Genomic DNA, 23527 nt, shown 5'->3' on the forward strand with positions numbered 1-23527 from the left:
TGTAGCCCCGATGCTTAGAACAGTGCCCAGCAAAAGAAATTATTTGCCGTGTGATAACTGAATAAATGGAAAAATACTGAGATGACAATGTCTAGGGTTTATGTGTGTATGTGTGTGTAAAGTCAGGCTGACCAGCAAGCATTAGGATGTTAAGGGAAAATGTCGTTCCTTCTATCTCTGAGAGTACAAGATGCCTAAATAGGATTTTCTGATTATAACAGAAGAAAAGGATTCTCCATCGTACAGGTTTCCCTTGCCTGCCTTGAGGGTTGGGCATTTAATGAATTTTCCATCCTGGGGGATTGATCCCTGGGCAAATACCTACTGAGCATATAAATATACAGAACTTCGAATTCAGTTCCTCTCAAGAATGGGTATAGGGAGAACCAGCACCAAAAGAGGCTTTCAGATTATAAAGGCCAAACGAGAAGTCTTTCATTTCCATCCGAACAGCAGCCTTGATAGTCTGAAAAACCTCTTGATATAAAACCTCTAGAAATGCTTTTAAATGCACTGCTGAGCTCTGCAAGAAATTACAAGAGGCTAAAAACGCTGAGTGAGTTGGAAACCAGAGTGGTTAGCTGAAGGCTCCGCTGCCCTGGGAGCGTGCTAGGAGATGTTCAGAGACCAACACAAAGCCTTTGCCCACGGAAGGGGGAGCTGTGCCTGAGGCTCCTCAGTAAGACAGGGCTTCTGAAGAGCTACACCTGTGATGTGAGGTGGGCAGGACCCAAAAAGGGCACGAGACTGCAGTCTGCGTGGCGGGAACAGCACTTGCTTGAAAACACACACCTAGAAGCCCGTCCTCACGCAGTCCGGGGTTTCAAAGGCACACTACCTGCAGGTCCAGGGAGGCCACGAGCCACAGGTCACTTAAAGCGAGCCCTGCTCCAAATGGACTGGTGGGTCTGGTGGCAGCAAACAATCTTTTTCAGGGGAAGACTGCAGAGTCAGCAGATAAAAATACAGGAGGCCTGGTTACATGGAAAATAGGGACATATTTATACTAGAGAAGTGTCTGTTGTTTATGTGAAATTCACCTCAACTGGGCATCCTGTACCTGATCTGGCCATCCTACTTAGGAGAGACTCGCCCTCATCAGGTGCCCAGAAAAAACCTCACAGACCTGAGCTTCGTATCCAGTCTCCAGAGCACTGAAGGAGGCCACTACAGGCAAAGACCAGACGGAACATTATATGCCAGAACAGTCTTCTAATCTAACATTACTAGACACAGAATAAAAACAACTACATCTAAAATGTTTAAAGAAACGTAAGCAATTGAAAATTTAAGCGAAGAATAAGATCTTATTAACAAGCATCAGAAAGCATTGGCATAAGGTAAAAAAAAATTGATACCTAGACCCATCTTGGTTAAACTGCAAAACATCAAATGCAGAAAGATCAGAAAGACCCTAAAACAAAAATGAAGATAATATTTAATTTTAAAAACAAAAAGTCAAAGCACATTCCTTTTTCCAAGAACCAGAAGTGCTACCGAATAATTTCCAACCAAGAACAGCAATGAGTTCATTATCTACTATAAAATACATACAGGTAATGGATGTATCACAATTTGCAAACACTGCCCTTCCATGTGGTCTCGCTGTTGACAAAAGCTCAGTACAAATATACTTTAAGTCCCTCAAGAAATTACAAGGTGTGCTTATTTTGTGGGCGGGATTGGGCACAATCACAGTTTCATCATTTTTTTAAAAACTTCCTAGAAAGTCAGAAGCTTCTACCAAGGCCATCAGCTTCTAAAGTCTATCACCTTCAGAAAGCGCTCAGTCAAACCCCTTATTTAAGGAAAGAAGAGACCAAGAACAGGCCTCCAGCACTGGACAATCTTTCCTCTTCTGAAATGTCCCCAAACTGCTCTCTTGCCCGCATGGAGCAAACCAATGACCGTCAACTATATCTGATGACCAGCGAGAAAATGTCCCCTCTGCCGTGGTGCCACCTTGGCAGACGTATGCCAACCAGACACTGGCTGAGTACTTCCTCTCTGCTCTCTGAGAATGGTATGCTCTCGAACCCATGATGGAATGGCAGGTGGGTTCCCCAGCTCCACGTGCACGGACATGCAGCTTTTGTTCATTTTCCCCCAGTTTTTTGTTATTGAAAGGCTGATCATTACTTTATTTAGTCACTTACGTGTAATGCAACATACTTATAGCAAAACCTAAATCTCTTTTTTCAGTGTGTTTATTTTCTTTATTTTTATTTTTTATCTTTTTTCAACATAAAAATGACATACATATATATAATGAAGATTTCCATGATTCCAGTGTAAAATGCAACAGAAAATTGGGGGAAATATATAAAACAAAATATAACAATGTGGAAAACAACTGATAATAACCATATTGAATTTAATATCTATAATAAAAAGGAAAATAAAATATACAAAGTGGAAGAAAGTTGAAAATCAAGCAAAGAACATGAATCAGCCATTGAAGGAACATATCACAATTGTCAATAAGCATGTACTATTCCTTGAATTAGCTTTTATATAACGTAAATAAAAATCAAGCAATGATGTGGTGATTGCACTCATTAAACTGAAAAATATAAACATTTCTCAATGCAGAATGCAATTAAAGTTTGTGGACTAGTGTGTGAGTGGAGAGGGCGCTGGTGGTAGTGTATTAAGAGCTACAGCCTTTTCAAAATAAAGCCAGGGGTATAAATGTATATTAACCTGGCTACATTTTAAAACACGCAAACACACACGAATGATTAAACCCTGATGTTTGTCTGATGATAAAGACTTAAATGACAGTCATAAGACCTAAGAAGACATCAAAGCTTGAACTTGATATTTAACATATGTTTGAAGGCTCAGTCCTCAGTGAAATGCAGAGTTTGCCTCTGTCACTATATTTTTCAAGTTCCTTTCCTATGTCTACCACAGTATCCGTAATTTATTAATGTAGTGTGTCTGAAGTCCCTGAAGATTATCTGAAAGAATCTGAGAAGAAGCTGGTTTTGCTCTCACTCTAAGAGTTGCCTTCTCTGCCGAACAGGCTGGGAATGCCGCTGGCTCAAGTTCCGCCCGACCCACTGGCAGTGGAACCATCTCCCGCCTCTGCCCCTCCTCGGATGAGACCTGAGCTTCTTCTCTGCCAGGTGGGGCGGGGAGAAGCCAACTTCCACATGGAAGACATAGCCACAGTGCCCTGTTTTTTTACCAGATGTAAATCCTTTTCAGATCATCTTTATTTACTATTTCTTATAATTATAACATATAATTCCAGATAACGGAAATTCAAATTTAATTTGATCAGCAATTCAAAATTGTTTTTTCATTTTCACTAAACCTCTGAACCTTAAACCCGGCACAAGTGAGAACCAGCTGACCCGCCCACCCATGCCCAGCAGTTGTGGCAGGACAGCACAGGATTCCCGTCCACCTCAGTGAACTGAAGTGAACCCCCACCCGCCTGGGCTCCTGCCCTAGGTGCGCACTGAGCCCACCCATTCTCCACTCTCTGAAGTCATATCTACCACTTCCGGCTGAAACAGACAGGAATGAGAAGGAAAAATGTAATTTTCATAAACATCATTAAGGGTAAACTACATTTGGAAATTTGCTTCATATTACACCATTAGTACCTGACTTTAACACTGAGTTATTTCTAAAGGAGGAAAAATTGTGTGAAAAATAAGTTTTATAGTTAGGGATTGTTTTTTTGTTTTGTTTTTTTCAAATGTGTCTTAAAGCAAAGACTTTAGTGGTGGGGGCTCCTTAACATCCGATAAAAACTTCTACAGGCACAGCCTGTCAGTGGAGACCCATGATGAGACAGCCACATGAAAAGAAATCACTGTCCTTTCCACCTTGTGCCTCTCGCTACAATTTAAAGCTCTCCTAGCCCTGCTTCTGAGGAACCTGGAGGGAACAGTTATTCCTTCTCTGGTGGGAGGGATGTCAGGAGATAGAGGACAGCAATAAAAGGCCTGAAAACAAAGCATTCTATACTAGATCATGTGCTAACAGCTATAAGGCTGCTCTGGTCAGGTCCAAAGTCCAGCGCAGTGTCCTGAGCGGGCTCGGTGGGAGGGAGACAGCCTCACGTCCTTCCGGAAAGCAGCTCTGCGAGCTAGCTAGGGACCTTCTTTCAAAAGCTGTAGATCTTCCCAGAAATTAAACAGCTGCATATGAAGCCTACAGAAGGCTTTATGTATTCGTCTTTATAGCCCTCATCATGCTATTTCTAAGGGACATTTGGTGGTAATTGTTGCTCAGGTCTCCAATGCCCAAAGGGAATTCTGTGCATGAAGATAAATGGTCACTATTACTTGTACTCTATTGAAATCCAATTTATCATATTTAGCAACTGAATTTCCTTTTAAAAAAGTCCCTCTAAATATTTACACAATTCTTATTCAGCTGACAAATGTGGAGCTTTGGCTCCCCACAGGGACTCTGGAGAGGGGAGCGTGTCTGCCCAGCTGACACCCAACCTACAAGCAGGGCACCAGGCCACGGTCCCCTGAGGTCGACAGCGCGCACCTCTGATGCGCCTGGTGACAGAGACACGGCACCATGTGGTCTTCCTCCCAAATCCCAGCCCACTGTGACAACCCCGACCAAGGGCCATTCTGCAGAGGTCCGGACCAGTCCTCCCCAGAACTGTGCAGGCCATCAAAGACCAAGGCAGTCTGACAAAGAGCCACAGCACAGAGGAGCGAAGGAGGCACGGCGACGAGATGCCTGGTGGGCCCGGGCGGGACGAGGCGCGGGTAAAATGAGGAACTTGAAGAGACGGGCCTTCAGGAACAGGGCGCATCGCAGACTGCGCTGCGGGAGACCTATTAATCAGGGCACTGGGTGCAGGCAGGAGGGGAACTCGACAATCTTCAGGATACTTTTGTGTCATATCTAAAACTATTCTAAAAAATAAAGCTTTTTTAAAAAGCTTATGAATTTAAAAAATTAGATTTCCTCAATCATTTAAATACGGACTGAGAATTTCAACATTTCTAAACATTTAATTAAAATCACAAGCCCAATGTTAGGTTCTCTTTAATGTTCACTAAAAGTAAACTAAATGGTGGCTCAGCAGGCAGAGTTCTTGCCCACCATGCCGGAGATGCTGGTTCGTTTTCCAGTGTCTGCCCATACAAAAAGAAAAAAAATAAGCAAACAAAAAAAACTACACAATATTCTCAAATTTGAACCCAGAATATTCCTAGGAGAAAGCATGTCAGCCATGGCTCTGAGGAAAAGCCAGGCCCTCCAAGCACCCTAAGGGAGCACCACACACTCCAGAAACCTACTTTTCTCTCTCTGCAATTTTTTTGATATATTCACATACCATACAATCATCCAAAGAGTACAGTCAATGATTCACAATATTGTCATATAGCTGTGCATTCATCACCACAATCAATTTTAGAACATTTTCATTATTCCAAAAATTAAAAATATAAATAAAAAGAACACTCAAATCATCCTGTATCCCTTAGTGCCCCTAGTATTTGTCAGTCTTTATTTTCCTCATCTGCCCATTTGCCAGATAAAGGGAGTGTCCGTGACAAGGTCTCCAGAACCACACCGGCACACCGTAAAAGCTACACAGTCACGCGACAACCCGCATCTCCCTTCCCGGTGGCCAACCCCTACTCTGCTCCTGCTGGAGGGCCCCAGCCCAGTTCTGAATATGCCAGAAATGCCTGCCCTTGAGGACCTGTGCATCTGCCCTTGGGCTCTCCCAGGTGCCCTCCACCCCGCTGCTCCCTCACTCAGTGCCAGGGGCTTCCCTGAGCCTCCCAGCGGCCGGTCCCTGGTCTGGCGAGGGCTCCACAGCCCTGTCACCAACATTTAGCAAATCCTCCCTTTGGCCTTCTGTTCACCTTCAGTTTCCTTCCACCTGGATACCCCATCCTCAGCCCACCCCAGGGCCTAGAACAGTCTGGCACAGTCAACAGTTGATTAACATTTGCTGGAGTGAATAAATGAACCAACGAGCAATGAGGCAAATGAGCGGAGAAGAGGAAAACACCTGTGCCCTCAAGACCTGGAAGTGGGCAGCCTGGACCACATGTGCACCCAGCCTGAGGCCACACACAGCCTCTCCCACCACCCTGTTCACACCTGTAAAACCATCACTTAGGTTAAAAAAAATGGACTGCCTTTTTTCATGCAAGTTTATTTTAAAAGGAAATTTTATAGTAATAATACAAGTGGAAAACCAGTAATATTCATTGTGAATAAGAAGCTTAAAAAAAAACTATAAAAACAAAGCTATGTTACTCTAACCAGATTATCAGTGATTGCAAAATTTCTGAGCCTATGTTCAGTTGTTTCTTTGTTTAAAAGGGAGATTATCAAACATAACAGCAACGTTAAAGACATATTATTACAAACTCAGTATTTTTGTAATGAGAAGAATTACAAAAACAATTTAAAGGGCATAATGTTCTCGTTAGACAACTTATCCATTATTTATTTTTAAATTCCTTGTCCATGCCTCACCTGAAATCATGCTGGGCACAATGGTGTGAGATCACAAACCACTCTAGGTTGAGAGGAGAGCAGATGCTTCCAGGAGCCAGAATACACATATTAAAGAACATGAACTTGTCCGACAGTAATGAGAATCACAAAAGGATTTTAAGCAGGGGACCAACATTGTGTGTTTTGCATTCCAGCAAACAGCTTCTGCATGACAGAAAAGGGGCTGGAGGGAGAGAGACCAGACCTAGAGGAGACCAGAGAGGAAGATGCTGTCCACATTTAGGTAATAGATGATGGTGCGTCAGACTAAGGGAGTAGGTGTGACAGTAAGAAAGAAAACGGAGCCATTTGTAAGACAGACTCAATGGGACTTGGAAAGAGGGAGCAACTAGCAAGTTTGGGGTTTCTGGCTCACATAGGAGCAGTGAATGAGGAGCTGCCATGATGAGAAGCTGCCCACAACGTGGGACACTGACTGGGGCTGTGGGCCTGCAGGACCCCCACAAAAAGAGAGTAAGAATTACAGGTACATGTATACACATGAAAAGGATGGAAAGAAACGCGCAGAAATGCTTACTGTATGTTCCTTTAAGTGTTATCTTTAAAGTTTTAGGTAACTTCAAAAACTTCTACATTGTTTAAAATCAGTTTAAAAAACAAAAACCAAAGAACTTATTTCAAAGAAAACATCAAGCTCAAGTCAGAGAGAAATGGGATGTCCTCAGAAGTCCTATCACTACTTCAGGTAATTTGCAAACATCCACTTGTAAAATTACAATAAGGCAAAAACATTTAATTAAAATGTGAGCTTCTCTGAGAGATGAAGGCATGCCTTGAAGTTCTGTTTCCTGCATGCTCTGTGCCCACAGCTGCCGACCTATAGCTGCCCATGGAAACCTGGCCTTAACTGCTCCCTTGGCACCCCAAGCTATAAAACTTTATTATAAAAGCCCTATGAGGTCATGAACCCTACCTGAAATTATTCTCTACGCCATTTTGAAAACAAAGAATTCAGTAAAAAGGTGTGGAAGTTAAACAAGAAGATTGATAGAGCAGGCTGCCCACCGCAAGCAGACCGCCAGCCTCCCCACAGCTCCCATTCTCCCCAGGTCCTCCACGGCGGCAGGAACGCTCCCACAAAACTGAGGGTCCTCTGCGGCGGCAGGAGCGCTCCCACAAAAGTAAGGCATTGCCAGGAGGAAAATCTGACATTGAAGACATTTAAATAAGAGCTAAAGAACTGAGGCTGTTCTTTCATCAAGGTGATGTGCCTGCAAAGGACACGCGGCCCAGGGCACTCGCTGTGCAGGCACCTGCCACTTGAGACCCTGCCCCAGCTTCACAGACAGTGATGGGAGCAAGGGAGAAGGAAGAGCACGTCAATGAAAAAGAAGCCCTTTCACTGAAAACAAAACAACAAATACAGGTAAATGACTGCAAGTGATTTTAACCATTATCTGCTGCTTTGGTCCCCGGTCAGTCTTACCTCCTGGAACTTCTGGAAGAGACGGTCAGTCTGGTGAGCTCCGACAGTGATTTCTGGGAGATAGACAGGAATGGTGGTATAATGCAGCACTTGAAATTTATTCTGAACCCTAAAAAATAGTAAGAAAAATATGATCACACCAAACCATCAACATGAATACCAAGCAAACTATAAGGCTGATCTTATTCTTTAACATCCATATAAAAAATTCATGTATTCAAATTAATGCTATTTCCTCCCAGCAGACACCTCAAAAGCAAAGCCTTCACCTCAAGGACCACTAGCCGGGTTTGGAGCGCCCCTTAGAACTTTCTTTCAGAACCAGAGGCACAGTCTTAGAAGCCTCAGTGGCCACAGGACTATCTTTTGGGTAGATACAATTTTGGAATCACAAAAAAAGGAGCAGAAGTGGGCTTTAAACACAGGGATGGCAGGAATAAAGAGCACTAAATAAACGGCTGGATTACAGCACTGTATACATAGTATGCCCTCACTAAAGACTCGCCAAACTAATGAGAGCTGGGGGGACCCTGAGGAGGAAAGCCTTGCAGGCTGGCAGCCTGGGCCTCGGCGCTCTGAGGAACCAGGACCAGGAGAGGACACGCGGGAAGCAGTGCTGCGCTTAGAAACCCTAACGCTCTACTCTTCCTGGCACCGGAAAGTACACATCATAGGATTCTCACTTTGTTACACCAATGTATTCTGCCGAATGCTGATATATTTATAATTTGTTACAATTTGCTTATTTCATATTAGATTTAGTCTGAATATAACCACTATACTTGAACAGGTAAAGCATTTTTTAAGCTTTTAGAAAGAAAAATTAAAATAAAGTCTTTTTCTTAAGGACTCAAACAAAGAAAACAATTCTTTTAAATGGCCACTTTCCCATTAGTGATCTATACAGGCAGTAGATGTTTCTTGTTTTTAATAGCTTCAATGGAAATTCTTTAAATGTATGTGGCTCTCAGCCAGACTTTGCAAGAAAGAGCCCAGGCTTACAAAGCGAAAAAAAAAAAAGAGCTGTTTCCCACAGCGTCCCCATTCAACTCCACACCCCAGACAGGACACCCCAATTCAAGTCTGAGCCCACGTAGTCCACGTGTGCTCGTCGAAGGGGCTGTGGGGAACTGAGGACCCATGGCAGGTGGGAAACAAGTGGCTGAGGTCACCAGTATTAGCCTCATCAACAATACAAGGACGAATAATCCAACAACCCAAATAACATTCCAAGGAAATGCTGCCAGGATAATTGCCTTTGCTTTCCTAAGTGTATTTATAAGAATTTACATATAGTTATGCATTCGATGGCTGAAATGTACATACATATTCAGAGATTTCTTTTCTCAGTTTTAATATTAAGCTGGCTTTACTTGCCAAGTGAAATTCAAGGAAGCAAATCAGAAAGTCTTTAAAGGGCATAAAGTTTTTATATTTCATAAGAGTGCATTTTGTTATTGTTGTTAGTCATGGAATATGGGTGTTTTAAAAACTTTCAAACAGTACCGAAGCAAATCTTCAACATTTCGCCCCTCTCCCAGCCACATCTCCTCTCCATAGAAGTCCCTCTTCAGAGGTAAACGCCACCAACTTTCCTTAGGTACCCTTCACCTGTAGTCTACGCGTTTGTCACTACCAAAGCGCACACCTTTTTATTTTTAATACAAACAGAATTAGACTATACCTATTATAAAACAAAAGGCTAATTTCTTAAAGTGATCCCACAATGAACAACCAATGAAAAATAAGGTCATAGTTTAAGTGTTGAACAAACATTAAGGCGGTGGGGGGTGGAGAGATTGATCTGCGCTCTTCTGTAATGTGAACGCAGGAGACAATGCTGGGAAATGAACGGCCTTCCCGGCCTGAGCCAGAGCCACCGCGGGGCAGATAGAGCAGCGGCGCCACCTGCGTCTGACCGGCGGAAACGCAGTGTACACGTGACCGCACAAAGGACCAATTACTTAACAGGTAAACATGCTTCAAACTTCTTTGAAGATTGAAAGATGATGTACTGCCAGTGCTCTATAATGTGTTTAAACTTAGCTAAACTTCTCTTTCAGTCCAGCACCATGGGCTTAGCTAGTAAAACCCAAAAGTCTTGCCCTCTAATAAACAGCAGATACAATCTGATTGAAGATAAGAGAATGGAGACAACAGGAAGCCTTTTATGACTCAGGAAATGAAGAGTGATAAAGGAAAACAGTCTGGTCACAGAGCATTTAGTGTTATTAAGGATAATTTAAAAACTGACTAAGAATATATGCCCTTTAACATTATAAGCCAAAAGGCCCAAAGTAGAAGCTAAAAACATACAATCATTTGATTTGCAAATATTCTTACAATGAGGCGCTATGTCCGCGTTTTATAACAAGAGTGGGAAAGGAAAATAAAATAGTAACCTACGTTTTATGGCTCAAACTGTTTCCCAATTACAAGAATGTTTGTACTCTCTCCTCAAATTATGTTCAAAAGCGTATTTTTTAGTTTCTACAAAATTACAAAGTTTTGTTTGCGGTACTATAATTTTGATACCAAACTCACAGTGCTTAGTTTTTATCATTAAAAGACAGGAATTTTACATTAAAAGACATTTTCCAGGAATCCCCAAAAAAGAATTGTCTGTGATGATGCAAAGCAAGGATGGTCAGGAGGGCAGACTCTGGAGAAGCAGGACCAGGAGGGCAGAGTAGGAGCCCAGCCCTGGGAGGCAGAGCTGAAATCAGACAGGCTAACAGGGCAGGGGCCTTGGCAGGAGATGCTACCAAGACTGAAAAATACAATGACTTACTTAGTTTAAACAGACACAGAAAATCATACAAGAAACACAAAACTGAGATGGTACAAAAATGCGGGAAACCAGTAATTTGATCAGGTCCTGGACAAAATGAAGTGAACTGGTAAGTGACATGTTTCAAATAATTATCTGAGAAAATTGCATAATTTTCACTTGAGTCTCCCAGGTTAAGAAATGGTATTGAAATGAAAACAAATATAATTACCATTATTACTGCTATGAAAGATGCGTGGGGGCAGTTGGACAGAGTAGCAAATAAAGAGAAGACTATTGATAGTAAACTAAATTAACATACTTAAATGGTATAATTTGTATACTTTGGGGGGAAATCATAGGATACTTCTCTCACACTGTTAATCACATAACTAAATAACTACTAAAATCAGGATTTAATTTAAGATGTCAATTAAAATCAACTAATTAACTCTCAGACCAAAAGACCTCATTAGAAGGGAAAAGTAAATACACCTAAGTATTGTTTTGCACTATTAACAGCTAACTTGAAACGTAATTATTTTAAAAAATTATGTAAGTTGAAAAGAAAAACTGTTCTGCATCAAACTAAGTAATAAAAGGTTACATTTCAAAAAGTGAAAAAAAAAAATAAGAAAGTTTCTACAGCAAGTGTGTAGACCCATGTAGGATACTTAACCCCCAGCTCCCCCCCCCCGCCCCCCGCCTCCCTCGGCAGTGCCCCCCCAGCTCACAGCATGCGCAGGTTGTGGAGGGTACGATCGTCTTGCTCAAGCCAAGGCCCTTTGTCGTACTTGAGGTATTCAATGTCTTCTACCACCTAAAACAGAAAACATCCCCACATAAATGGAGCTTCATTTTAGATGTTTAAATGAAACAACACTTTAATATGTTATGAACTACAATTACTTGGTAGGAATAATCATGCCAGAATTCAATGAATATGATGGGACTCATGTTTATCCTTCAACATGATAATTCCCTGCCCACCTACTCCCCTGAGGTCACAGTGGTACTGAAATGACTTTGCAAGATCAAGACCAGAGGGCAAAAGCCAGCACTTATCACAGATTACTCATTTCTTCCCAAGTCAATTCATTCTAGAAGGCAAGACCTGGCTCTGCAAAGAACAAAAGAAGAAGAAAATAAACAGTTCCTGAGAGTCCCAACACATCTAACTTTCCTAGCCCCAAAGACCACCATCTGTTCAGTCATGCCTTCCATGCTGGTGGTCTTTTTTCATACTCATTTTCTCTCAAAAACATATGCCAAACTGGGGGACCTCTTTAAGTTTCAAGAATTTTAGTACCTTCAATAATATACTCAAATAACTACGTAATCTTAGAGATAAAATACATTGTTTTTTTCTAAGATGTGTGCTATCCAAACATTCTGTCAAAGGGTACAAAAATCTAAAAACAAAACAAATTAACATCACAGAAACCGCAGGTAGGGAAGGAAATGAGATGCAATTTACTTAATCAGAGTAGAATGGACCAAGTCTACCTGGAATCCTACAGACTGGGAGAACGGGGTCTGGAGTGTTACTCTACTTAATGGGGCCTGCAGCTGTGAACGCGCTGTGTGCCCCCACCCCACCCCGCACTGCCGGCTGAAGCCCCTATTTACTAACAGGGCCAAAACCGCAATGCTTGTCCTGACACGACAGTACCTAACCTCACCTCAGGTCACAAGACCCAGATTTTCTTACAGAATTTTTACACATTCTGCCATTCTTTTGTTTTTTAGTAATACCTTGTAGTTTATGTTTATACAGAAAATAAATAGGAAACTACCTTTTTTTAACCAAATGATGGTCAATTCTCTCAAAAGCATGTAAAAAATAATCCATTTCCCTCTATTTCATTCTTGTAATACCCTCTGAAGCACTGACTCTAAGTCATACCTGCCCAGCCCCCACAGATGCCCACACACATTCCTGCTTCTGGACTCTCTAGTTTCATTAAGCTATTTACTAATTCCTGTATTAGCATCACATTTTTTTTCATTACTATACATTTGCAGTATGTTTATGAATCTGTGAGGCGCCCCAGCTCCCGCCAATGCACACACACACACACACCTGTTTCTCAACTCTGTATTTAGTTTCATTAAGCTATTTATTAATTCTTGTATTAACATCAAATTTTTTTTCATTTTGACTATACATTTGTAGTATGTTTATGGTTCTGTGAGGGCTTATGTTCCTTCATTATTCTTTTTCAATTTTTTTTTTTACTATTACTCACTAAGGTCTCCTGAAAATCCCAGTGAGCTGGATTGGAATTTCACAAAATGCTCAGGTGATTATGGGGTAAACTGACATCTTTACAATACTAAGTTTTTCCCATTAGTTAAAGTTAATCCAACTTTCAATTTGCCGTCTGTTATACAGAAAGGCTGGAAGAGAAGATCCCAAGGCTGTTTTGCAGCTCCACCATTCTATTATTTAGAGATCACAGAAACTGAATTATTCAGAAGAAAATCAAGGACTCATGACCAGACAGACCTACCCAGTGGGGTATGCGGCTGGCAGGTTCACTTGGAGCTGCCTTCAAATAACAAAATACAGATTATTTCTGAGAACCATGGACACTGAATGGATGATGTGATTTGCAAGAACTTTAAAAGTGAATCAAATTCAACAATAATTATAAACTTTTCAACTACTCTCATTACCTTTTCTGCATCTTGAGCGTCCCTTGCACTGTACTGTAAAATCTCACATTTTTCTCTGTAAGAAGAAAAAGCAAGATGAAATTCAATACAAACTTTTCCAAACTTAAAGTTAATATACAAATGAATATGACATTAAGCATCTCCTGCTGTAAATGTTAAAACTGGTGCTCTGTGACGGGCACATAATGACTCATTACAGCTTCACTTCTTGAGGGGAAATGTGAAAAGGAGTGGAATGTGCTCCTGGCTTGATGCCAACTCTAGTACTTTGTTTCCTAATTTCTACTTCTCTGATTACACTGGTCCCCCAACCCCAAGGGCATGGGAGCTCACAATGACCAGAGTCCAAGGGGGAAAAGGCATACAGGTCATATCCCGCTGATACCACAAAAATCACCAGCATCTGCATCTCTCTTCACCACAAAGTACCAGCGAAACCGAGGCCTACTGAGACATGTGGTGGGGCAGGATAGGGCGCACACATGACTTAAGCTGCCAGAATTTAGAATCTGGGAGACTAGCGAAACCCTCAAATTAACCATCTGAGCTATGCAACATTGGAGCAGCAACTCAGTTCCCTCGGTCCTTACTCCAGACACAGAAAAACTGTGACTTAGACCCTAAAAGAAGTGCAACAAATTACACTTTTCAAACTTTTGCCAATTTTCTCCCCATGTACACACTGACCATTTAGAGACCCGGCTGCCCAGCCAGGAGATGACTGGAGGGCAGCAGGCCAGTAAGTCTCTATCTTATCAGATGAAGGAGGCTGCCTTTGCCATCACCCCCAAATCACCCAGGGGGAGCTACCTGCACCCACAATGCTCTCCAGAGGCCATCTGCATGGAGTAAGCTATCTGAAATTCAACATGACCTACTACAAATGGCATTAACTTTACCAATTCTGCTACTCATCTTCAAGAGACTGAGTTAGTGTCATGACTACTAGCTTCTACTAATGTCCAAGTGTAAAAAAAGAAAAAAGTTTTCAGCACTATAATTATTTGACAATCCCTCTGTTCTACATAAGCCTATACTATGTAATTCAAAGTCTTCCAACTGAATAACAAGTTTCCTTCTGCAACTAGATCCCTGTATTTCTCATTCACTATCAAGGTAAATGTAAGTGGTGCAAAACTGTAAGAGCAATGAATGATTACTCCATAAAGTTAGGAAAAATAAACTTATTGCATTTGCCACTATAGTTGGAAGTAAAAAGTAACACCAATTACAGGTCTGTCTTTATTGCTTCTTGTCATGAAAAGAAAATCCTCTGCCTCCATAGATACAAAGTGGCAAAGGGAGATAAATTTTCTTTGCCAAGTCTCACAAGTCAGTACAAAACTAAAGTATAGAGCAGACAAAGGTTTTAAACACTCCTTGCAGATTAAGGGAATGGGGAAAGCACTGAAACACCTCTACCTCACACAGCAACATGAAAAGTCCCAAACGATTTGACATTTCGACGAAGGGCAGAGGCAAATGACAGTAATTACTTCACAGAGGATGCTAAGAGATGAAAACCCACAAGAGCGGTCATAAGAGATCAGGAAAATGTGTGACAGGCACTTGGAACACACACAACTGAGCAGGCGTTGGCAGCACCGCCCTGTGTGGCTGCCTTGGGGGGAGGGGAGCGGGAAATGATAGAGCGATGGCTCCTGCCCTCAAGGAGCTCCAGGCCCCATCACTGCCAAAAGCCACCTACAGACCCAACTTGAGAGCCTTTCCCAGGCCCTCATCTGCCTTAGAATAATCTTAACAAGCAGATACTTAAGAGACTTAAAAAACTGCACTAAATGTTGAGTTACTACATAACCACCTTATCTTCACCAGTGCTCTCCTGCACACTTCTGTCTCAGTCCCTTCCTCAGAGGTCTACCCTACCAGTCCTGTCTTAGCAACTAAGGCATCTCCAGCTAACACTGACAGTCAGTATTTACTGAACTGAATATAAATATTTGTTGAATAAATGAACAGATTAATGTCTGATAACCCACACTATAGTTTATATTTCTCATAGTTCATATTTCTCTACGATACTTTCATAATCAAGATAATGAGGATAAATAATGTGCACCCCTAGGATTCTGGTCATAAATACTAACAAAGTCAGAAAATACATATTCCTATGAAAGTTTATTTACTTCACCTCTTAAAATCTCACAATATAAATGTGGTACTTAGATTCAGTTGTCAACTTGGCCAGGTGAAGGCACCTAGTTCTGTTGCTGTGGACATGAGCCAATGGCTTGTGAACCTCATCTGTTGCTGATTACATCTGCGGTCGGCTAGGAGGCGTGCCTGCTGCAATGAATGATGTTTGATTTAACTGGCTGGTGCTTAAATGAGAGAGCTCAACGTAGCACAGCCCAAGCAGCTCAGCATACCTCATCTCAGCACTCACAGCTCAGCCCAGGCCTTTGGAGATACAGAAAGGAATCCCCCCGGGGAAAGCTGTTGGAACCCAGAGGCCTGGAGAGAAGGCCAGCAGAGACCATCCTGTGCCTTCCCACGTAAGAAAGAACCTCAGATGAAAGTTAGCTGCCTTTCCTCTGAAGAACTAACAAAATGAACCCCCTTTTATGAAAAGCCAGTGCGTCTCTGGTGTCTTGCATTCCAGCAGCTAGTAAACTAGAATAATAAATATTTTACAAAAGGCTGCAATGCTCTTTTTGCATTCATAAGCAGCACAAAGACACTCAAGAGAAATCAACAAACAAGAATGAGACCTTCAGAACTTATCCAACCGCAGCCATCAATCCTGTCAAGTAAATCTGCACTGCCTCAAACACCAGTATTCAGTAAAGAAAGGAGAGAGAAAGGAAAGGGAGGGAAGAAAGAAAAAAGGTCTGCATATTGTTTACAACTCATCCAAACACCTTTCAGGGATATCAATTAAATGCACTTAATCCTTCAGGAGCTTTCTCTAAGGATACACTGAGCACTATCAAGCAATTCCTCTAAATAACACGAATGTTAATTGTCACCTGAAGCAAAAAATATGAGTTCTCTAATGCTAAAGCCTGCCATAGAATCTAGCTGGAGTTACTTTTAACATCAAAAAAATTTTTAATTAAAAAAAAGGACTAACAAAATAAGCAAACAAACAAACAAACAAAAAAACACAAATCAAAATTCAGTGTCTGCTGTGGCACTTGCTTGAAATAGCAGATGGAATCATCCCAGGCAATACCCACCCAGGAAAAGAGAGAGCAAACTCTGGCCTGCTGGGACACAGGGACCTAGATCTAAACCGGTGTGCAATCACAATGCTCCACAAGTTACACTCACACAAATAAAGCTGGTGCTTGGCTCACCTCATTTCAGGAAGGAAAGTTTTCTTGTATGCATTCTCAATGTCCTGGAGATAGGCAGATGTGATCTTCATTTCGTGTGGCTGAAAAGAAACAGAAAAGTAACTATGAAACTTAAGACTTCTTTTCCTTTTACCTGTGCTTAGTGTACAAACATGAAAAAAGTCCATAAACACTATTTTCTTAGGACCGCTCATGCTGGGCATTGTGGACACTTGAGAGTGAAACAAAGGGGCCTCCATTTCTGTTAGAATTACTCACATTCTGCCATAATGCCGGGACAACCCGTGGCATGACTTTTTTTCCAGCTACATCTAAGACACAATTTTAGAATAAGCAAGAAAGAACACCTTTTCGTAAAGCTGCGTCACCTGTCTGGCCTGTGCCTGGCATGGGCTCAAATGTGGGCATGAACAACTATTAAGGAGGACAGGGAAAAGAAGTGGCCCGGCTCTCGCATGCTGCTCCACCTACTGCCCAGTTCCCTCCAACTTCCCCACTCCCCTGCTCTGCCAGCCTCTTCCCCAACCACCTCTCCTACTCTCTCCGTCTCTCACCTCCCTTATCACCAGAAGTTGACTAAGCTACCTTCTTACCCTAATTTACTGTTTTCCTGACATTGACCTCTATGTGGTGTATTTCTTAGTTAGTCCCTTGCTCACAATATGCCTCCTCCACTGGATTACAAGTTCAAAAGGGCAAGGAGGGCAGGCCACGGTGGCTCAGCAGGCAAGAATGCTTGCCTGCCATGCCAGAGGACCCGGGTTTGATTCCTGGTGCCTGCCCATGTTAAAAAAAAAAAGGGCAAGGACTTCAGCCCCTTCGCTCATTCAGATGTTCCAAGCACCACCAGTATCTGGCAAAGTGGACACTCAATAAATATTTGTGAGGAAAGCAGGTAAGAAAGAGAAAAGGAAATGATTATGCCTATTGTTTTAACTAAAAGTTGATGAAAATATTTAAAAACTGGATGATGATTTTGTAGAACTTGGTAAATTCACTAAAAATCATTGCATTACATTCAAAATGGGTGAATTTTATGGAGCATAAATTATATCTCAAAAGTTAAAAAATTACTCAAAAAAGAATTACTAAACGCCTACAAAAATTCCAACAATAAGAACAGGCACCCAGGAAAGTAATATACAGGCCACTGTGTCAAAAAATGGGTCACATTTTTCCATGGGGGAAAAACTCTAACCGGGACTTGGCCTAAGGGCAGAACTCATCTCTCTTAATCTTTGTTTTCCCCAAAATGCCTGGTATGGAGACAATGAGGAATAAATCAGCAAAGTGCAACCAAAATAGGTGATAAGAGTAGAAATCTCTATCATGAGATGCAGTCCAAGTAAAACGAGATCAAATGCTCACTGATCAAAAAGGGACTCCTTCACACTACGAACATACAACATGCAACACAAAAACATCAAGTCTCAGAACTCTTACCCACAAACGTTAAAGTATTTAGCAATCAATAATTTTGCCTTTAGAAAAAATGTTTCTTGGATATTTCCGATAACGATGTCGGTCATCCCGGAAGGCCGAGCCGCAGAGGCACAGGCATCAGCCCGCACCGAGACAACAGCCAAAGTGAGAGCACACACTTACTGACAACATAACATCTTTTTGACGTTAAAAATCTCTTTTCTTACACGAAGCAGTAATTTTACCTGGTGACAGTATTCTAATACTTTTCTTGAAAAAATTATAAAGAGTAGGACCTTGTTACCCTCGTCCCCAGTGCCTCCACCTGCACGGCCGCTGAGGGCCATACTGTGGCCCCCACAAGGTGTGGGGTTTCTACGCCACCTCATTAAGTCTCAGCTAAAACAACAAGAGGATTAAATGGATTCCCATCAAGACCACAGCTCTACAGTTCCAGAATCAAGTAGGAAAGAGAGGAAGAGAGAGGCACAATTTGAGTTAAAAAGATGGGGAATGGAGAACTGAGAGGATATAAGAAATCATTTTTTAGCTAATTTGTAGGAAAATAATAAGATATGAAAATTCCCCTAGAGAATAAACGCAAACATGGCAGAGGGAAGTCCTGTAAGAAGATCCTACCCATCTTCACAAAAGTGGTTCGGGTTACAGGACAGGGGACAAGGTGGGACGGCTGCAGGAGAAGGGGGGCTGCTGGCAGAAAGCAGGGCAGCTACTCACTAGGGGCAGCACTGGACTGACCCATGGACCCTCCTTCAACCCAGGCTCCCAGGGGCTCCCACGCAGCTGGCCCCCATGGGCACTGCCCTTCCGGAGAAGACGGGCAGGAATCAGTTCCCTAGTGTAAAGATGACCTCTACGTGCTGACTGATGTTTAAAAGGTAATGGAGACACATGCAAAGAAGACCATCCTTGGATTTAAGAGCTGAATTACATCTCCCTTCTTCTGAATTCGACTCTGAATCTCTGGAACAGGCACATCGACGAAGATGACCACGTGGGGAGGTAAGTACTCGCAGCTCGTGATCCTCTTCACCTCGTAGTAGTGGTCCACACCTGACAACAGAAGTGCGCAGGTCATCCGGTATCCCTGAGAGGCCCAGCAGGCCCCAAACGAGGGCACAAGGTAGCGGCTGCTCTCAGGCCCACAAACCAGTAGCAGCTCATGCAACAGTTAACGGTGTTGGCACCGACTGCACACATGCCCTGCCACTGCATGCTGGGTGCCATGGGTATTTCACACACAGCAAGCATTTTAATATCCATGGCAATGTTGCAAACAGTGCTTCTCAGCCCCATTCTTACAGACCAAAAGTATCAGGTTCTGAGAAATCAGGCAACTTACATAAAATGAAACACTAGAATTGAAACCCTGGCCTTCATAGCACTCAAAGGGCCAGAAATGGAGTGTAACTAACCACCTAAATTGTTTAAAGCCCCTGTGCTGCCACCCCAGGACTGGGTAACCTTGTGTTACGTATCTTTATATCCCTGACCTCAGACAGAGCCTGGCACAGCTGGCACTCTGGAAATGCTGGATGACTGATCTAAACTACCCTCAGAGTATCTAACTTTAACGTCTGGAGATGCTCAGTATCTCAGTCAGAAGCAAGGGCTCTGACCACATGCTTTGGCTGCAGGCACACAGAGGGACCACTCCCTAAGGAGCAGGTCACATGAGCAAGGGGCAGCTAGCCTCAGCCTCAGAATCACTTGATTGGCCTCACGCTCCCCATTCATTACCCAACAGTTCTCACTCTTCTCTCCAGACCTCACCTTCCCACTGCTTCACCTGCCCAAGCCCACAGGTGGGAACCACCCTCGGGAACCAACAGAAGTAGGGAACACTAATCCATTCAGCCACAGACCAGCCGACTCCATCTGGACAGGACTTTCATTACTCCCAGGGTCAGTCTACTTGTAACCAGAGAAGTTTTCAATATTTTCTGTTTGCCACTTAGACTTTCAGTAACATTCCAACACAATGCTAATGCCCCTGAAAACATGAGCACAGCAACATGGGTTCCGAAGAAAGAAAGGAGATAATGTTGGCAGTGATGCAGGTGCAGGGACGAAAAAAATAAAACATTCTGATCACATAAAAAAACAATAAACTAGAAATAGAATACTTCAGTAAAATTAAATCCAGATAGCAAAGAAAAACAGTTTAAGTATTGGGCAGAGTGGCAGGCGAAGCTTCCTGAGGGAAGGTTGTGCGGGAGTTATCGGTTAAGCCAGGTGTGTTGAAGGACCCAGGACGTCTGCTCTCACAGGTGGATGTGAGACCAAGAAACACACCTTAAAAAGGGAAAGCCCTCATTAAATTCTTTAAGATGATTTGTTCTGCGGAAATTCAGAAACAATGGCACTCATTCATCTATCTAACAGTCACTTTATGAAGCAGTACGAGTCTTTACGAGAGACTTTACAAAGTGCATGGCACACCCAGGAGTGCGTGTCTGAGACAGTAACTTACACGGCTTTCGGATGAATCCCTGGCTGTACATTGCCTCCAAGAAAACAAAGTCACTAAAGATGGAGCGTTCCAGGACGACTCCCTGTCCTGTATGAAAACAGGTGAGCAGAAATGAAGAATCAGACACAGCACAGAAGCACTGGAAAGTAGTCATTTCAGTTTAGAAAGGGTGAAAAAAGTTATTTACAATTCTGTATTATACCAATATGTTCAAGAGAACAGATATACACTTATAAGTGGGAAATCTTTTTCAAAAATTATGATACTTTTTAACAATATAACAGTTTCATTCAGGTAGCACAACCAGAGTGTCCAGTTAGTTGAGAGCATGTTTCTCTGGAAGCCACAGATGCGACACCCTGCCATGCCTGCCCCAATCCTGCTCTTCGCCAGCTGCTGCGCTCAGTCACCCTCCACTCCCCCACTCACCAACAAATCCCACCAGTTCTGTCTCCAACCACATCACTCCACTGCCACCCTGACCTTCTTAGTGCCCAGTGTGGCCACTCAGGTCTGGATCATGCAATAGCCACTGACACCCCCTGCTTCCACCCCTGCCCCAGTCCATTCTCATACAACAGGGAGTGACATTTTCAAAACTCGAGTCAGGTGGTGCTACTCCTCTGGGCAAACATATGGCCATTCTCCTTCAGGGAAATACTGAAGTCCCTCCTGTGGCCTTCAAAGCCCTCCTGTCCTGCCCAGACCACTTCCCCAACCCTGCTCCGTCTGCTCGTCAGCTTGCTGTGCTGACCACAGATGGTCACAGACCCACACGAAGCACACTCCTGCGTGCTGGGCCCACCTGGCCCCCCATGTTTCCCAGCTGGTCTCACTGCAGTCAGACTTCCTCCACAGAGGTTTTCCCAGACTACCCTGTCAAGGACAGTGGCCCCAACCTACCCCTTCCCTACTCTTCACAGTGCCTAACACTCATTGCCTGCCATGCCATCTACCTGATTTCCATGCAGAAACTTCCTCTCCCCTACTACAATGTGAGTTCCGTGAGGGCTCATGCCCCGCCTACAGTGTGACCCCTTGCTGCAAGAAAAGTGCCCGCATCCAGCGGGTGCTCAATCGGTATCTAAGAATAAATCAGTGTTACAGAAGGGACAAATAAGTTTTCATTTAGCAAGTACAATGTATCTTTTTAATTTTAAGAAATGGAGAGGCATAAGATATGGTGGAGGTCCTGTCCAAAAGTAATCTGGAACAAGCCCAAATGGCAGTGTGAACTACAAGCTACCATAGGCACTCAGCTTTTTTGGTGGAAATTGGTTCCTTTGAATTGGATCCCAGTACAGTGAAAAGTACAACGTATTTTTTCTTAGGAGCAATACTAGCCAAAATCAGAGTTTACATGAATGTAAGAACAAAAGCATCATTAGTAAAGTGCCAGAAATGAGAGATGATAACCAGAACCCCCTGTAAGGGGCATACAGAGATCACACTCAGACTCCAGGAGGAGACTCCCCAGTGGCAGCGGAGCTTGCTTGTGACTAAGCGGTCTAGGGAGCTCTGCTGGTCAACCAGGAGAGGCAACACTGGCACAGATGGTGGACAAGAAGCCCCCAAAATAAATCAGTTGTCCCCTCTCCCACACACACATGCATGCTCTTTGCTTCCATCCGTGAATTCAGGACCTCCATGGCACAGCTTGGCTTTGGCGAAAAACTGGCAGGATACTTGGTGACCTCCAAGGAAACTTTGAGGAGAGGACCAAGTTTCACACACTGCTGGTTCCCAAAGGACAAAGCGGCCCATCTGGACTCTGACCTTGCTCTGCATCATGTCCTGTGCTCCTACCCAGTGCCCTCCTGCTTCACCTCCCCTAGCCGCTTCCTCAACCCTCCTGCCTGAACCCACGGACTCTGCAGTTGGCTGTCCAAGAACAGTCCCTGCCCATTTCTTCCCACCTCAGACAACTTCTCGGGACACACCCTCTCTTGCTATATGGTCCCTTGCTATATGGTCTCTTGCTAAATGGCTGAACTCCAGAGCAGGGTTCAAATGCAGAAGGCGCCTTACGGCCATGCTCCACAAGTACTGACCTGTGCTCAGCAGGTGCTCCAAGGCATCCGCGTACTGCAGCAGGCGGCTGGCATACAACCAAGACTGCAGGCGGTAACTGTTTCCATCATTACTTTTTGGATCATCATAAAATTTCTCCAAACTGCAGTTGCCACTAAGCTCTATGTCCAGTTGCTTTCCATCTCCTGTGGTACTGTCTACATAGTGTATACCTGCTTCAGGAAAGTGCTTTAAACCTGAGAAGAGAAATAACCAGAGGAAGTGTGATGTGGACCACTCATTTCCCATCAGCAAGCAGCACAGACTAGAGGAAAAACATGGAGATGCTGGGCAGTCACACAAAACTCCATCTGACACTACCACAAGTGCTGTCTGATCAGTGACCTGGAGAAAGGTGCCCTATTGCCATGTCCATCACCTACAAAGGGAACTGGTAGGCATAATGCACCTGGAGGGAGTGGACATGGAGCCACAAGGGCCACACTGTACCTTGTCCCACTGTGCCCTTGCAGGAATGCCTCCTTGAGAAGGGGAGCTGCCCACAGCCCTGGAGGCCTCGTCCTCAGAGGTGAGTACTGGTCTGTTAAGGACCACTGGAGGGAGCAGTGGACAAACATCTGCACTAGGACTTAGGAAACACAATTCTAATTCCAGCCTTGTCACTAACTAGCTGTGTGACATCAGCTTCTCTAAGTTTGCCCACCTATAAGATGACAACAATAATAATAAAGAGGGCTGTTACAAAGACCAAATAAGACCACTCATGTGCAAGTGCTCTGTAGACACCATCAAGATAAAAGTCCAAGATGACAAGCAGCATGGATTACTCAAAAAAAAAAAAAAAAAATTCCTAAGCTGAA

At 43.2% G+C, this 23527-nt stretch overlaps 1 protein-coding gene and 1 long non-coding RNA gene across 2 annotated transcripts in view; one reads left to right on the forward strand and one right to left on the reverse strand.

Annotated features, from left to right (window-relative positions):
- NDUFA10 (NADH:ubiquinone oxidoreductase subunit A10) overlaps nucleotides 1-23527 on the reverse strand; it is a 58508-nt gene that overhangs the window by 28919 nt on the left and 6062 nt on the right. The window contains exons 3-9 of the mRNA XM_077155617.1: nucleotides 22688-22903; nucleotides 20637-20723; nucleotides 19095-19216; nucleotides 16721-16800; nucleotides 13401-13455; nucleotides 11456-11541; nucleotides 7952-8060 (exon numbers count right to left, since the gene is read on the reverse strand). Coding sequence (XP_077011732.1) covers nucleotides 7952-8060; nucleotides 11456-11541; nucleotides 13401-13455; nucleotides 16721-16800; nucleotides 19095-19216; nucleotides 20637-20723; nucleotides 22688-22903 — 755 coding nt within the window. The remainder of the gene's footprint in view (nucleotides 1-7951; nucleotides 8061-11455; nucleotides 11542-13400; nucleotides 13456-16720; nucleotides 16801-19094; nucleotides 19217-20636; nucleotides 20724-22687; nucleotides 22904-23527) is intronic.
- Nucleotides 9945-13497, forward strand: LOC143678323 (uncharacterized). Its single transcript, XR_013173149.1, has 3 exons — nucleotides 9945-10851; nucleotides 12975-13024; nucleotides 13117-13497. It is a non-coding gene; the product is annotated as an uncharacterized LOC143678323 (long non-coding RNA).

Source organism: Tamandua tetradactyla, chromosome 3 (genome assembly GCF_023851605.1).
Source record: "Tamandua tetradactyla isolate mTamTet1 chromosome 3, mTamTet1.pri, whole genome shotgun sequence".
In the NCBI taxonomy this organism is placed as follows: domain Eukaryota; kingdom Metazoa; phylum Chordata; class Mammalia; order Pilosa; family Myrmecophagidae; genus Tamandua; species Tamandua tetradactyla.